Source organism: Centruroides vittatus, unplaced genomic scaffold (genome assembly GCF_030686945.1).
Source record: "Centruroides vittatus isolate TY-2023 unplaced genomic scaffold, ASM3068694v2 contig_18, whole genome shotgun sequence".
Classification (NCBI taxonomy): domain Eukaryota; kingdom Metazoa; phylum Arthropoda; class Arachnida; order Scorpiones; family Buthidae; genus Centruroides; species Centruroides vittatus.
Window position 1 is genome coordinate 3,243,217 of NW_027121101.1, and position 17,821 is coordinate 3,261,037.

The 17,821-nt window shown below is 31.1% G+C and overlaps 1 protein-coding gene across 1 annotated transcript; it reads right to left on the minus strand.

Annotated features, from left to right (window-relative positions):
- Positions 1 to 12,096: 12,096 nt before the first annotated feature.
- Positions 12,097 to 13,887, minus strand: LOC136969739 (piggyBac transposable element-derived protein 4-like). The gene is made up of 2 exons (XM_067264017.1): positions 13,672 to 13,887; positions 12,097 to 13,599 (listed from the first exon to the last, which is right to left on the minus strand). The coding sequence occupies exons 1-2, from the start codon at positions 13,885 to 13,887 to the stop codon at positions 12,097 to 12,099; spliced, it is 1,719 nt and encodes a 572-aa protein (XP_067120118.1).
- Between the last annotated feature and the right edge of the window lie 3,934 nt (positions 13,888 to 17,821).

Sequence of the window (17,821 nt, forward strand, 5' to 3'; positions counted from 1 at the left end):
AAATTGTAAGAAGTTGTAAAATATTATACATAAATAAAAGTACATTAAATGCTAATAAGAACATTGAAGTTTTCACTGGAATGAAGATGGATGGTCATTTAAATATGACGAAGTTAATATCTGATTTGTTGGCCAGATGGCTGTGCCAGCCTGCCATTCCGGGGATCTTGGATCAAATTCAGGCAGAGAATGCCAGAAATTTTGTATCGGGGTGGTCTGTCCCCGACGTGGTCCAGCTGCCTCATTGTGCGCTGGTCAAACCTATAGAGGGAGAAAAAAGCCCCGTTAGTGTCCGCAGGGTAGAGTTTATGTGTATACATAATCACATTTTATATACACGTGATTTTTACAGAAGACCCTCTCAAATCCAAGAATTTTTACTTGCAAGAATATATCTCAATAGCATTATTTAAAGCTGAGAGATGTCTTATTATGCTAATGAGTGATAAAAACCTGTATATATTGGACTCATATGATTGAAATTCAGTTAACCATCAAGATATAATTCTGTGATTGGCATTTCCTTTTCAGTTTCACTAACAATGTGTGCAATAAGTAAACTTTTAATAATCATTTTCTTGGAGTTACAAATAGAGGCCTAATAATAAAAGTAAAAACAACGTTACAGCTTTAGGTGAAAAGTTCATATTACTTCAAAAACAATTAGAAAAAAGTAAATAATTACATATAAATAAACAACAACTAACCCGTTATATATAAAGACCAACAACTGCCGAATTATCGGGCTATTGCCCAATAATTCGGCATTTGGGTTATTTTCATATATAAGTGCCCAAATTCGGTACTTTATATTAAGTGCGTTAGGCGCCATCTCTTGCTAAATTTAATAATTAGAATTTTAATTAAATAATTTAAATAAATTTAGGCTTAACTGGAAGAAAAGAATCGGCCCGAAGCGGGATCAGCCATTTGCTAGCCCGATAATTCGGCAGTTGTTGGTCTTTATGTAAATAATTACAATTTGAATTCAATTCATAATCAGGGTTAACAATAGAGATTGTTTTTTCTGAATAAGTTTTTTTCAATTTGCAGAAATGGAACACCAGTACAATAAGTCCTATTAATATGATATGTCCTAGCAGACATTTATATAATAAATTACAATTTGACGTTGTGAATTCCAGTTTCTATTGCAAGACAATTTTTTTTCTCAGTTAAGTAAGGCTGTAGGAGCAGATCTGGCCAGTCCTGTCTTGGCTGGACCACTTTTTGCAGCAACATTACAAATAACAGTTTCAAATCATTGCTAGAATGTAACACAGTCAGATCAAATCGATAGACTTTTCCATAGGGGGAAAGCAATCCTTAAGGTATTGCTTTTTCCCTTAACGTGACAATTGCACTCTTTTGGCCAGACAATTTCCCCCTTCCTACAGCCCTGTTAAATGATATTCCTAAATATCTCATCTTCTAAATGTATCAGTCTTGAAGTTGCATAATGATCTAGGACAGTGGTCCCCAACCCTATGCCCGCGGGCACCATGGCGCCCGCCAATCGTTTTACGTGTGCCCGCCACTGTGCGACCACGATAAAAATAAAAATATTTCGGTTTTCAATAAAATGCTATGTAAAAGTTTTTTCACTTTGAATGATTAACCATTCAAAAGTAGAAATGGCGTCCAACACAGATGAAAGCAGAAAGCGAAATGCGACCGATCTCTTTTTCCCCTCCGCCAAATCTGCACCAATGCAATTTCCCATACCTGAAATGAAGTAAAACGGTCCGTTCTGAATACCGTAAAATCAAAGTAGGGAAACGTGTAGGGCCCGTAACTTGGAGTAAAAAAAAAAAGGTCAACAGCTATCCGTGTGTCAGAAGTAATCTCCGCCACGATATCTCTGGCACCGTCTACAAATATTTCTGGGTGACACCACGATATCCGCACCAGGTGTCACCCATGCTAATGTCACACTATATAAGATTTGTTTAGAAGCAACTTATTTAAATGGGGCCCCAATTTAAATTTTGTCTAGGGCCCGCTAGAGGCTTAATCCGGCGCTGTTAACTATGTCCAAATATAAATTCACCTTGAAAAAATAAATGGTGCCCGTCGTCCAGCCGGTATTCTAGAATGTGCTCTTACGTGCAAAAAGGTTGGGGACCCCTGATCTAGGAGATAAACTGTGACCACCATGTTATAATAAAAATATATTTGCAGAAATAAAAGTAGATAGTTCTTACAAAATTACTGTTTATAAATATGAGCTTTGGTTATATACACACACACACACACACCCCGGAACTCTATTATGAGGGCCAGGGATCTTGAATAATCCAGAAAGTCATTTGCTTTTGGATTTATCAAGCAGTGTGCATTCATAATTTCATGAATACTGTAATACAATTACTGTAAATAAAGGTACATTAATTTCGAGTAAGATAATTTAACATATATGACCTAGTTTTGCGGCTCCACAATCGACAGATGACGTAGTGATTTCCAGTTACATGAAGAGCTGGTCTGTATATTATACTGTGGTATGTACTGTACGGTACAGTACAACGCTACGCGTTCTTATTTTTATTATTATTTTTTAAACCGTTTCGTATAATCAAATTTCTACTGTATATACAGTATATAGTTTATATATACAGTGGAACCTCGCTTAACGAGCATAATTCGTTCCACAGTCTTACTTGTAATGCGAAACAACTTTTCCCATTGAAATTAATGTAAAATACGATAATGCTTTCCACGCCGAAAAAAATGCTCAAATGTTTTATGTATAACGTTTATTCAAAAAATTGTACAATATACACTGTTAAGGAGCGTGAATCATCATCATATTTTCTTCTAGTGCGGAATGAACCATCCTGGAATGAGAATTCGATTTGCAGAACAAAAAAAAAAAAAAAAAATCACAGCTAATATGTTTGATAAACACTCCAAACGATATGCCAAATTTTTGGGTTATGTAAAGGCTATAATTAAATGTTAGAAATTAATTAATTTAACTAGAGGTAGGCAGTTATGTTTCCATCTTGTATTAAATTTAATTATTATAAATAGTTAATTTTTAATTCAGACATTTCTAAAATTTAATTTGGAATCGGTCACTAAATTTAACGACCCAAGAATTTGGCATATCGTTTGGCGTGTTTATTATATAACGGGCTATGGTTGTTGATGTTTATAAGTAATAGGTGTGAACACAAGTTTGGAAAAATATGTGATCACAAGCGACACTTAAGATGCTAGCGGAACGAGTGCTAAACACAGACTGATGGAGCATGCCGCATGCGCATAATTCGGGACTTCCCCTCATCATCACTCATTATGCGAAACATTGCTTAACAAGCGAGGCAAATTTTTACAATTTGTTTTGCTCGTTAAGTGAGGTTCCACTGTACTGTATATGCATTAAGGATGTACCGATAAGCAAAATGGCCGATTACCGATTAATTGGTCACGCATTATCGGCCGATACCGATTAATCGGCCAATTAGTGTTAATAATTTATTGTATTAATAAGTAATTATATTATGATTGTTATCGCATAAAATTATATATTCTTAATAAAAATATAAAATTTCATACGATAAAAATAATTTTATAACAATTTGTTATAAAAATAATTTTTAATATGAAGCTTTTTCAGATTTATGTATTAAATTAAAATGATAAATTATTATTTTGGAAAACTTTTTAATTTTAATTAATAGCCAAATCCAAACCCCTCATGGCTTCCAGTATTGCTTGGAAATTTTTAGGAAAGATGAAAACGAGATTTCCAAGTTCAATTTGTGCCAGGCTTCTATATCGAGAGGTGGAAAAAATGCTAAAACTTTTACCACTAAGAACATAATAAATCATCTGAAAAAATGTCATCATGAAAACTTTTTAAAAATAATCTTAAAAGATGAGAAGAGAAAGTTCCGAAATGAAAAAAGCTGGATGTTTATCAGTAACAACGGAAACTCATATCCACTTTAACTGAATTAATAGAGAAGAAGAAATTGTGGGATATTAACGATCCAAAGAAGTTCATTACTTGATTGGAGAAATGATAAGTGTAGATATACAATCATACTCTGTTGTGTCTGATTTAGGATTTCAAAGATTACTAAAAAAATCATTCCTAAATACACAAAGTTTACATTCAGCAAAAATGTAAGAGGCGTCAGGAAGGAGATTGCGGACATTAAAAAACCAACGTTGATCTTAAAACGAGCTCCGAATCTTTACAAAATTCTAAGAAAGAAGATAAAGCAGAAGTTTATAGGATCCTGTATGAGAACTAACAGTTAGGATTAAAAAAGGAGTACATAGGAGTTACAACGAGAAACCTGGGAGTAAGGGTCAGAGAACATAAATATGATGTTAGGAAAAGTTCAAACGCAACAGTACTGGCCCAGATGGCTCAAGCCCAAGGTTCCGTCGTTGGATGGGAAGAGGCGGAAATCGTCAGACAAGTACACTCTCTAACTTTAGCGAAGACTGCCGAAAAAATGGAAATATACAAGAGTAAACTTGATGATAGATGCATTAATGCCATAGATGCAGAAGGGTTTACCCTCAGCATGGAAGTTTGCCATTAAAAGACAAATAGCTCATGATTTGCGCCATGTTCGGCAATCACGTTATGAGAACCTTAATAGTTTTTATCATCTGATGGTAGCTTGTACTAATAATTTTGGAATTGTTGCATGTCTTATTTTTACATTTACGTATTTTTTACGTTTTAATTCCTATTTTAATTAGTTGCTCCGTTGTCGGTATTTTTTGAATTTGGGTGTCCTATTCTATGGAAATTGTTCCATATTCGTCGGTTTCAACCTGATGATGATCTACGGAGTAGATCGAAAACGTTCGTTTTCTTAATAAACTCCCTCGGCAACGAACAAAGTGTTAGTTACTTGATTGGTTTTATATATTTAAAGTTTAAACTTTAAATAAAAGAGATAGGTATAATATAACCTATTCAAAGCTTATATTGATAACATGTATTGATAAAAGAAATAAATTAACTTAAACTGAATATTAAAAACAATTTTGTCATGTAATATATAATAAATACATAACAGAAATTTATTATTTTTTATTACTAGCCTTATACGTGACATTATAACAAAAATATTAACCGATTCCTGTCCGCGCTAATTTAAAAAAAAATCATAATTAATAATTAAAGTATAATTAAAAATAATCAAAAAAACGAAAGAAATGTGTTAATTTTGAAGAAAAAGCTTCAAAGTACAATTTCCTTTTTCTCGTCTTAGCGCGAAACTTGAAACCAATGAGTCATTGTTTACACAGCTGGATGACCTTGAGAACAGCTGGTGTCGTCTTTCGCGGGACATTCTCATGACTCTCTCAGGAGGAGAAGGGTAAAAAGTAGGGTGAATACTAGATGGCGGGATATTTCAAAACTTTTTTTAATTACGATTTTAATTGAAATTTCCGACCCCCCCACTTAATTAAACGTAATTATTAAAAAATCTATTAATTAAAAAAAACTATTGGATGTTGTTTTTTACATCAGAAAATAGCTTTAAATAACTTTACCGAAGTAAAATCGGCGCGCTAGAACTTTAGAAGGATGAATAAAGTTCCATAAAAAAAAATCCCATAAAAAAACAATTAAGCGTTAATCGCGCATCATTAAGGGTTAATTAAAATCGCAATAAAAATTTTTCGTGCGGGTAAAAATTTTTCAAAAAATTTGGGGACTGAAAAAACATCTGAAAATTCAAAAAAAAATTTTTTCCCCGAGTTTTTTACCCCGAGGCTCTAAAATACCGTTTTCTGTGTAACGCTATGTAAACCGCTCGAACTGAGTTCGATTGCGGGTTAAAATGCAAAATTGGCCGATTATTCAAACAGATTAATCGGAGAAATGGCCGATTACCGATTACTTACTGATTAATCGGTGCATCCTTAAATTATCAAAGCATTCGTGAGAAGTAGCAGTATTTGTTTTTTGTAAAGTTTGTATTTACGTCTGATACACGTTTTATAAAGTCAGAGTTTTTACTAAGTGTTCCAGGCTTTAATACCTTTGTTAACAAGGTTATTTCAGTAATAAAGTATAAATGGACAGATGTTACGAACAAGACCCACCCAGAGCACATCAAAGTGGAACTAAAATTTCCTTTTCAACGGTAAGCAATTTTATTAATTTGCAAAACAGGATAAAAGATTATTAACAGCAGCGAAATCACTCAAGAAATGTGAAATATGAGTGAATTGTATGTAAATTAATGTAAACAATGTTCAATGTTGAATGTAATAATCTGTAGTAAAAATCGCTTTTTTTACTGATAAAACGTGGAAACTAGTCTAAAATGTACTGTGCAAGGAATCACAAAGGTAACAAAAACCTTTGTTAATTTCAAGACGATTGCACTTTTGAATCCAAATCCAAAATAGAAAATGTCCGAAAAAGCCGACGAATTTCATCTATGTAATTTTGAGTTGGAGGAAGAGTCGTCTCACAAATATTCGGATATTTATTTTACCCCAGAGAGCTGGTTTTCTTTTCACTTACACATGGTATTTTTTAAATTTAAACTCTCTAATTTAATGAATCTTATGATTAGAATAAAGCAATCTCCTGTTAAGTCATATTTTCGGCTGTTTCATTCCTTGATGCGGTAAAGTTTGTTTTCCTTTTCCTATTTGGAGTCCATCTTTTGAAAATTCAATTGAGATTCATTAGATCGATTCACCACTTTAATCGTTCGGTGACGAGCTGTGTTGCGATATGAATTGGGAGACTGCTATAAGCTTAGCTATGGCTATTTCTCGTTATTATCTAAAGATTTTACAGTTGCCAGAATCTAACCTTAAAAAACTGATTTATAACAACGTAAAATTAGTAAGCAATAAGAATTCTGTCATAACTTGGCTTTCCTTAGTTAATCGCTTATTGTCTACTTTGGGATTTTTATCTGCTGTTTTCCAATAAAATGCTTTTGGTTGGTAGAACTTCTTCAGTCTTTGTAAAATATTGGGCTAAAAATAGTCTTTATATGGAACAGTTTCTTAAAATTTCTCACTTGCCCATGGACACCTGGTTATCACCTATCATCAAATTTAAATTAGAAGATAAAATGCAATTGCAACTTACATATATACTGTATATTTTTGTTTTTTTTAATAATTGCATAATTAATATAATTGTCCTTTTTTGTATTTTTTTTTAATGTTAAAAATTTTTCGAATAAATGAATGAATTAAATTAATTTCACATTGTAAATGGTTTAAATTTTTTAACGCATTAGTAAATTTAAATAAATCCTGAAAATTAGATTTGTCACATAACATATTTAAGGACTCAACAAACATTTTCATGACTACAATATATATGAAAACACCGTTCGCTATATTTACACAAATGATTACACTGTGTGCACCCGGGATGACTTTCGATATAAAACAATTTAACCTTACTCTAAGTATACAGAGTGGGCCAGCGAAAACGAAACGGCAGTGTGTTCGTGTTCGTCCAAGCAAAGCGCTCGGACAGGTCGATTTTACTCTCGAGGGGACACCTTTTGCAATAAAGTTTTTGCGATTCTGAATATTAATTAACTAAACAAACATTTTTTTCGAAATAAATGTTTGTTTAGTTAATACAAAATAAATGAGTTTTTAAAATTTTTTGTTGTCTGTTGTATTCAGAATCGCAAAAACTTTATTGCAAAAGATGTCTCCTCGAGAGTAAAATCGACCTGTCCGAGCGCTTTGCTTGGACGAACACGAACACACTGCCGTTTCGTTTTCGCTGGCCCACCCTGTATATTATGTTGCCATTCTATAATTTTATAATAATTTAACAAAATTGTCTCTACTGTATTTGCATTATAGATGTGTATATATATAGAAATGTATGCACAGCAATTAGTTACATGTACAGTACAGTACTGTACAGTACATGTTATTTTTGGAACATAGTTTTTTGTTTCTATTTGTCAAACAAAAAAAGGTAAAAATGCAGGTCCTAAGACCATGCATAAATCTAAGGATTTTATAAATACAAATTTATAAATCATATTTTCAAAAAACTATAGAAAATTTTAGAATAGTTTAAACAAGTTTATTTATTTATTATATTGATCATTTGCTTACATGTATATTTACCTCTAAAAATGACTGTCTTTATCGCTTTACCCAAAATAATTACATCTTGTCTCAAATCTGTTTACCAAAATTGAATTTGAAATAAATTAATCCATTTTCCAATTGTTTACATGCTTTTTTCCCGAAGAATTCCAAGTAAATTATTGACAGGTAATGTTAAACGAATTTCTTATCAAGAAAAATGGGAACAAAACTAAATGGGGCCCATTTAGCCTACTAGATTGATAACAAAATCCTGGAAGATATACAGATCTTGTAATGCTAATTTTATGGTTTTTTAAACCGCAATAGCTCGCTTAAAAATCCTGCAACATTGATTTGTTTTCTACCACAAATTGTTTAATTTACAAATCTTTAAAGTATGATCAAGGTTTAAAAAATTTATTAAATGTTACTATTATTTTTTGGTCTAAAATATATTATAAAACATCTAATTTGCTATATATATATATATATATACATACACACACACAGTGTATATATATTACTTAGATATATGTATGTATTTTGTTTCCTTTAAAAAAAACTTTTTTGTTTCAACTTAAAGAGAGATTTGTTATTATTTTCTTTCCTATTTTGTAGATAAATCAACAAAATTGAATAAAACTTTGTAACATTACAGACAGCGATGTATAGCAAATAATTTGTACAAAAACAAATAAAATAAAAAAAATTACATTTTATTAACAAATAATAATCATTAAAAAATTAAAAGTTTAATATGAATACTTTTCATACACTCTGCGACAAAAGTATAACCCACCCCCCTAATTTTTTCATATCTGATAAAGAATTATAGTTATATTAATATATTACTAATACACAAAATTTGGATGTTAGTAAGTTTATTATACTACCAATACATTATTAAATGCATAATTAACCAAATACAAATGATATTGAGTTTTGCAGTGCGACAAAAGTATAACCCAGGTAATGAAATTTAAATAAAAACTTGAGAAAAATATAACAAACAATAATCATTCATACAGATTAATATTTAGTAGATCCACCACTTTTACTTATCACCTCAATCATTCGGTCCGGTAAACTGTCATATAGCTTTTTAATTATGTCTTGATTTATATTTTGCCACTCGTCAACTATCACCTTCTTTAACTCTTCAACAGAAGTAAATTGTCTTGATCCACGATAGACAGCTCGTGATAAATTTCCCCAACAATTCTCAATTATGTTCAAGTCAGGAGAATACGCTGGCCATTCAAGAACTTGAATATTTTTTTTCAGTAAAGTAGTCTCTAACTACCTTTGCACGATGGATACTGGCATTATCTTGTTGAAAAATGAAATTAGGACCAGCAATTCGCATTGCATGAGAGTTAATTTGCTCGTTTATTACTTCTATATATCGTTTACTATTTATTTTTCCAGAACAGAACTTAATATCCATTTTACCTGAGTATCCAATACCAGACCATATCATTACACTACCACCTCCGGCTTGTCGACGGCTCAATATAAAATTATCTTTTCTTAAATCGTGAAAATAGTAATTAAAACCATCAGGTCCATCTAAATTGAACTTCTTTTCATCAGAAAAAATAACTTTTTGCCACTTTTTTTTCCATTGAACATGATCTTTTGCAAATTGTAATCTAACTACTTTATGTTTATTAGACAACGGCGGTTTTTTTGTTAATTTCTTACGTTTTAAATGTTCACACTCACGTATAATACGTTGAACATTCCTTAAATTCGTATCAACACCAGCCTCCGCTGCGATTTGTCTTGCGGTAAGCGTAGAATTGGACGCAACTCTTAAAATTGATCTTCTTTCTCGTGGTGTAGTTGCTCTCGGTCGACCTGTCCTTTTTTTCTTACCATAGTTTTCGGGATCTTTTAAAAAATTTCGCACAACACGATGACTTCTGTTGATGATTTTTGCAATTTTGACCTTATAATTAAAAAATTACATCCTGAAAATTATTCTATCAATTTCAGTTTCGTTTAAGTGTTTTCCCCGTGGCATTTTAAATAAAAAACAGACAATTATTAACTTAAACAATTTATTTATGCGTAAAAACTTACGAGTGACACGAAACAAGTATAAACATGAATTGACATGTCCAGTGCACCGAGCTGCTTGAGCCAATGAGACGAATGGGTTATACTTTTGTCGCGCTATCAAACCAATAACTTCGCCGCTGCGTAACAAAGCAACATCGGAACGTAACTATATATATACCATAGTTCTAGGATCAAGTGAACAATGCTGGCGCGTTAGGAATTTATTTACTTATAATCAAGAAAATACAGGGAACATCTTTTGTACAAATATTTCTATTACTATTACATTGCTTTAAAGTAATGAAATTCATTTTTACAAATGTTTTATGAGTTTCAGGAATATCATACAATTTCTGTTCATAATCTCTCCATGTAACAAGTTTCTTATCTTTTACTAATATGACATCTTTTGTGACAAATTCCAAACTTTATGTACATTATTTTACATTAGTTAAATATCTGAACAACCAAGCAGTACAGTAATATTTATAATTTATACATAGTTTAATGTTAACTCATCATACAGCAGTGATACATTACAACATTCACAACTATTTTTACTGAATGACATCAGTAATGCACATTACAATTCTATTGCTGAATTTAGAGTCCGTGACATGAAAGAGATGAATTATTAGATTTACAACAATTACTTATTTAAATTATTCATAACATTACACAATCTTCATTGTGTAAACAAATACTGAAAAGGATAAAATATTGAATATTAAAAATTCAAATAATGACTAATTAAAAATAAATATTTTTTAGTTAATTTAGTTCAAAATTATATAAACAAATAGTTACTAAATTTGCAAATATACTCTTGAATAAGGCACTATGGCCTGCAAAGTCTCAATTTGCATTTTTTACTGAAATATTTCTAAATTTGAGGATCTCTGCAAGAAAATTTAATGGCTGACATTAAGGAAATTATAAATGTAAGAAAATATCACAAAACAAAGATTATTCTTAATTACACAAAGAATTTACATCTACATGTGTTCATTATATATGAGTATGCACTTTTTGAAGTGATGGCCAATATTAGAATAATAATCTTATATAATACTTTTGATAATGACTTAGAAATATAGATTTTCTTTATAACACTGATAAATTGGTATTTCCATCATATAAAGGAAGAATATATTTTTTGAATATGACTAAATAAATTTACTACATTAAAAAAGATGATTAGTTACTATCACCAATCTTCCCAAAATTAATTCTGATCATGTGTATCATTCTCTTGAAGTGATTCTACATTTTTTTGTATAAATGTAACAGTGAGAAAATAACATTGGAGATTTTTTTATAGCTTGATACCATTTTAAATATCACATAACATTCAAATTTAAATGTCAAGAATTTTAGACAATACTGAGGGAAATAACTAGTAAATATCATAAAAATCTAAGGAAAATACTCTCTTTTATCTGAAATTTTTCTCCTCCTATTTCTGTTATTTTTGACATATCTAAGTCTGATTGAACTTGATTAGATGGGGTTTCTTCTTCTTTTCTAAAGCTTCTGAAACATAAAATTCATCTTGCTTAGCTAAAGGAGCTAAGAAGACAATTTCTTTATTAGAAATTTTCATGACAATGAGCACAGTTTTCTTTCCTTGAGGTATTGACGTAGTTTTGGATACACCATTGCAATTGCTATCATAAGAGAGAGAGTTCCTTTGAATGGGAACAGAGGAAGTAACCAGAAACCAGGATCAGATTTGTAAGAGAAAAAAAAATATCGTTTTGTACATTTTACAAGAATCATATTTCTGTTTTAGTTTTATATGCATATCAATTTACCTTTTGTGCTAGCATTTATGTCTGAAAAGACAATCTGCATGCACGCCCTTTCCGCACTTTGTGCATGCTTTTCTCGATGTCCTTTTCTGCTCTCGAGTGCTACACACAACACAGCGATACTGTGATCTGCCTGGTAACTTTCTTAACCCTACTTGTCCTTGGGAGTCTTGAGGGGGCGCACAACTTCTCTTAGTTCTTTCCTCCGCTCCTCCATCCATTGTCCCGCCAGCCTCTCTATTACCGCCTCGTTAAAATCAAGGCGACACATGATTTTGGCTGGGCCTTGGGATTGAGAATTCTCCTTGTAAAGAAGATAGCATTCAACATCATGGCCAGGATGTTGTTGAATGCCTATCTTCTTCCAATATTTTACAGTCCTCCTTTCATCCAAATACGCATACATCATCATATCTGATACATCAACTCCCCCCATAAATTTGTTATATGAGTTAACTATTTGTGGCTTTGATTTAGCCACCCCGCGCCTAACAATTTCGACATCGCGTGCCCTTGCATGGCTGGATAAAAGAATAACTGGGTCTATTTTTGTTTTTCTTTCCCGAAGGCCACATGCCAATATAGGACCAGACCTGCAATACGAGATCTGGCCTACATCAAATTTGCCTTTTAACTGCGGCGGTAATAGTTTCCTATTCCTCCGCACTGTTCCTGTGGTGTAAGTTTTGAGGGAATACAGGCTGCAAACAAGGGGTACCGACATGAAATAATTGTCGACGAAGACATGATATCCCTTGTTGATATAATTACCAATTTCCAGTAACTTCATAACCACAGAATATGCCACACCAAACTTCGAGACGCTGTGCTTCTCCGCCTGGGACTTGGCCCCTCTGTAAGTGAAAAAGCCCAGGCAGTAGTGCGAAATGGAGTCGCACAGCATCCAAAGCTTGATTCCCCATTTATGATGTTTTTTATTGGGCATATACTGTAGTATGCTGGTACGGTTCTTGGTATCTACCAATGTTTCGTCGACAGATATTCCTTGGTGTGGAGTGTAGTGATGTCGGAACACCCTGTTCGCATGATCCTCCAAAGGTTGATACTTTGCTCTAGGATCATAACCTGGTTCCCCTCTGCCAGGCAACTTACTATTGTCGACAAGATGGAAGAATCTAAGCAAGTGACAAAAGCGGTGCTTAGAAAACATTTGGCCATACCACGGAGTTACCGTGCATCCAGAAGTGGCCCAGTATTTTGCAATCTTACTTTTTTTGACTAGTCCCATCGAAAAAACAACAGCTAAAAAACCCTTTATTTCATTAATTGTAATTTTTTTGAATTTCTGGAGATATGGGGGCACCTCCCCACCTATGCCATTTATGACTTGCTTTGCATACTTGTTTGATTCTGCTACCATAAGAGAAAGCAAAGACACAGTGAAGAATAAGTTGAAATAATCAATTGGCTGAGAGTCAGCCGAAGGCATATTTTTGGGGCCAGGTAGTTCCAGGAAAGGGAAAGGATCGGGGAGAGATTGTTCTGGTTGCAGAACCTCATGATATTCATCTTCCAACTCATCATCAGAATTAGGGGCATCATCGGAATTAGAAAAAAACCTGATGAGAGCAGGTTCTGGGCCGTGCTGACGTCGTTCCTGGCCGTGCCGACGTTGTTCCGGGCCGAGCAGGTCCTACCGGTGCGTCAAATGTGACCTGCTCGACAAAACGAACCAGTGTTTCAAAAGTTACAACATCAGAACAACAAAAGTGTCCGGATCGTCGGCGGATTCCTCCAGATCGATGGCGAATTCCTCTGGATTGGCGGCGAAGCTTTGAAGATCATCGAAATATTCAGATTCCATATCTGAAATGTCTACATCATTTAGATCACTCTCAGACTCCTCAAAAAGAGAATCATAAGAGTGATCTAAATAATCAGACATTTCTGATTCTTTTAATTTTTTATTTTTCGTAGCCATTTTGGAAATCTAATTTGAAATAAAAGCTGCATGTTACAATTGAGAATACAAGTAGAAAAGAAAAATTAAGAAAAATAAAATGATAATACTGTACTAATAAAAAAATAAGACTAGAATATTAAATATATTCATTTATATAAAGTTTATATTACTGCTCTATTATCTTAAGACATTGGAGCTAATTTTCAAAAATTAGATTGCGTATTTTATGAAAATAATTTAACTATCAAATTGTTAAAATATAAATTGTTTCAATATTGTTTATTGCATTTGGTCATGAATTTATGTTTGTAATATTAATACATATAAATTTATAATACACATTTACAAAATGATGATAATATATATTACAGTACATGTATTAAATTTTATCTTGACTTATTTTCAATAAATACAATAAAAACAAAGGCAAAAATAGAATTACTTGGATATAGGATGAAGTGTAACTTTAAAGATCAAAATAAAGAAAATTAGTTTTATTAATACAATTGTAATTTTATTTTGTTTAATCACAAATAATATATCAAATGCAGATAAATGCACACATTGTCCCACAAAAATTACTGGCATTTCAAACTTTAAGGAAAAATTTTGTAAAATTGACAACATAATTTGTTCGTGTAAAGCTGAACAATCAGGAACCTTTTTTGCCAATTGTTAGCAGTCGAATCCACACTTATGAGGTTTTCTGAATTCTGATTTCCAAATAATCTATTTTCATGTGGGAAGAAATTTAAACTTATATATCTGGTTCCTGTGTGATTTTGGATCAATCTGGAACTTATTTCAATCTGGAATTCAATTCAAAAGCTTTGCTTTTCCTATTGCTATTCGTCTTTACTCCTGACAATATACAAGAATGATTCAAACAACCCAGATAAAATACTTATGTTTATAAAAACAAGGGGGTATAAGCATTTGGTAAAAAATGCAATGAATCTTTCACTCGCCTGTATAGGACAACCTAGGAATTTGAATGCGTGATAAATGAATAAAAACCTCATTTTGTATGCAAGTAAATATGGTATATCGTAATTACATTACAAATAGAAATAAATATTTTAAAATATATTTATAAGTTTAAATGTAAAAAGTATATTTACGCATCCATTTTAAGTGATAAAGTATTGAATAAAAGAAATCTATTCACAGTTTTCTATGTTAATTACAAACATTGACTACTTATTTATCATTAATTTAATATCAAATTTCTATCATTAATTGCATTTAAATATGTTTACACTATTTTTTTATGTTTTTAATTTTGCAATTATATAATTTAGTTACCAGATAATTTATTGTAATTATTGTATTGAACAGTCCAGATATTTTTTTGTAGTTTTAGGCCCTTTACCACTCAGAGCACAAAAAGGCCATAGAATGTTATGTAGACAAGTGTGTCTGTGTTGGTTAGTAGAAGGGGTCCCAAGAAAAGCTCATGAAAAGCTAGTCCCTTGTGAGGGCTCATAAATTTACGTGTCTTTGTTACGTTTTAATTTTTTATTCCACATGTGTTTTTGTTGTGCTATTTGAACTTACCAATGTTGTTTGATGAACAAAGAAGAAAAACAGTTGATAGAAAAGTTACAATTTGCATTTCATAACCAACCAGACCTAACCAAATTTTCTGAGTTACTCAAAACTACTGAGGAAAAGAAAGCAGCAGTGAGCAATTCAGTGATAACAATTTCCAGCAATTCTGAATAAGAATTGACAGGGTAGAATTACTACACCCCATAGGGGTAAAGCAGTAGCCTTCCGGGAGGACTTCAAGGAAAGTAGGCCCCCCTTTGGGGTAAAAAAGGTGGAGGAAACTTGGAAACTCCACCTGGCCAGCTAGGGAAAAACCAAAAAAAAGTATTTCTTGCAAAATAAGTTAAATAATATATTAAACTCATTTGGAATATCAGACCTTTTGTTTTAAGATAATATCCAAGACTGGAAATATGGTTATACTTTGAGAAATTGCAGATTCCAGTAACATTCTATAAATATAGGCCAAGCTAGCCTAATTTCTAATAATTACCATCCCTGGTATCTAAAAAAACTAAAAATCCCATTCTCAATCTTATACAAATAAACCAATAAATTTCAATGTGAAAAGACTAGTAACACAACTATGACTCAATAAATATTCTCTCTTCATTGGTAACGTATATTGATCTTTCAGGCAACCAATGCCCATAGTGTAAAACAATAACTTCTTGATTCACTATTTACTACAGAATTGTCAAGGACTTGCAAATATACAAAACTCATTTAATATCATGCAATACTCCAATGTAATCAATCTCACAATTTCAGAAATACCGTAAATAACCTCAAAAGACCTTTATAATCTATACAATTACTTTACCAGGATTGTAAAAACACTGAAAATCTAAGATAACAAATTCAGTGTGTATTAATATTGTAAAATTTGACTCTATGTAGCTACTTTTAATAAAACTGTTTTTTTGTTTATGTCAATAACAGGTTGATACAAAAGTTTTTGCATAATAATTGTATAAATTTGCTAACCTGTTAACTGTTCCAATATTTGTAAACTTCTAACTAAATCGTGTGCAACCCCCTGAACAGGGATAATTTCCTTTTGTGCAAATAAAGATTGATTGTCTTATATTATATATCCACTAATGAGGCCAGCAAATGGCAAAATGCATTTGTATAAAAAAGTAAAAATAAATGATTAAATATCTGTTATATGGTTTATTTTGCCTTAGAAATCTCTTGAAATTGGATAGAATGAGTTTTATATTACTTGCTTATTTTCTAAAGATACTTTATTTTTAGATTTATATTTTTTAAGGAAGTGTAATTATTTAATTTAAAGTTTTTATTAATTCATCATTTTGCATTTCATCTCAAATATTGTGTGAAATTCATCAAACATAATTTAATGACTATAATTTTTACATTATTTAATGGAGTATTGAAAATTAATAAAAAATACTTTTTATATAAGTTTTAATTTTAATAATTTATAATTACTATTAGAATTTCATTCAAAACTTTTATTTTAAAAATAATTTTAAACAAATATATATTTTAAAAGATTACTTAATATTATAAAAGATTAAAGATAAGAATTAAATAATATATTAATATTACTGACTAAATTGCTTTATGATTTAATGCAAATCATTCAATTAATAAAAGTTACAAGAAAAAATCATAGCAGATAAGTTTTAATCATATTCATTATATTTCTTCTTAAAAAACAAATGTTAAAATTTTTAACTTATTAAATATACTCTTATTATTTGAATTTTAGTAATACTTAAAATTTGTTAACAATTTATGATTTTTATTTATTTATAATTCAGTTCTTACTGTGAAATTAATTTATAAATAAGATTTGAAGCTGACTATGAAAAGTTTTCAGATGCAATTTGACATAGCCTGGAATTCAAAAAGTTCATTCCATTTATAATGTTCAAACTTGCTATATATTTGTTAGTGTTTTTTCCTATGTTATTTTTTTGTAAAGATATTTCTTACATTAATTAGTTGCAGTGTCATTGAATTTATTAATATAAGTAAATATTTTGATTTACAATTGAACATATTTTGACTTTTTTAAAATAGAGAGATCAAGATTTTTTTTTTCTGTCTGAGAAAAGCTAAAAGAATTGCTTGTACATTACAGAAAGTGTTAATAATTTGAAAGTAAATAAATGATGAGAACTTCTGAAGCAGAATATTGTTTATTCTTATCATTATCAATAAAGTGCTTTGTTCCATCATTTAAATTAGTATATTTTGTAATCATTAAGGTGTACAATTTATAGTTATTAACAAAAAATACTCAGTGTGTTATTACTGACTTATAAATAATAATCTTATAATTTGAAAAATATAATTGAAATTAAAAAGTATTGAATTAGTTAAGACTGAAAATGAAAATTTACCTGAGAATTATAATTGATGATTT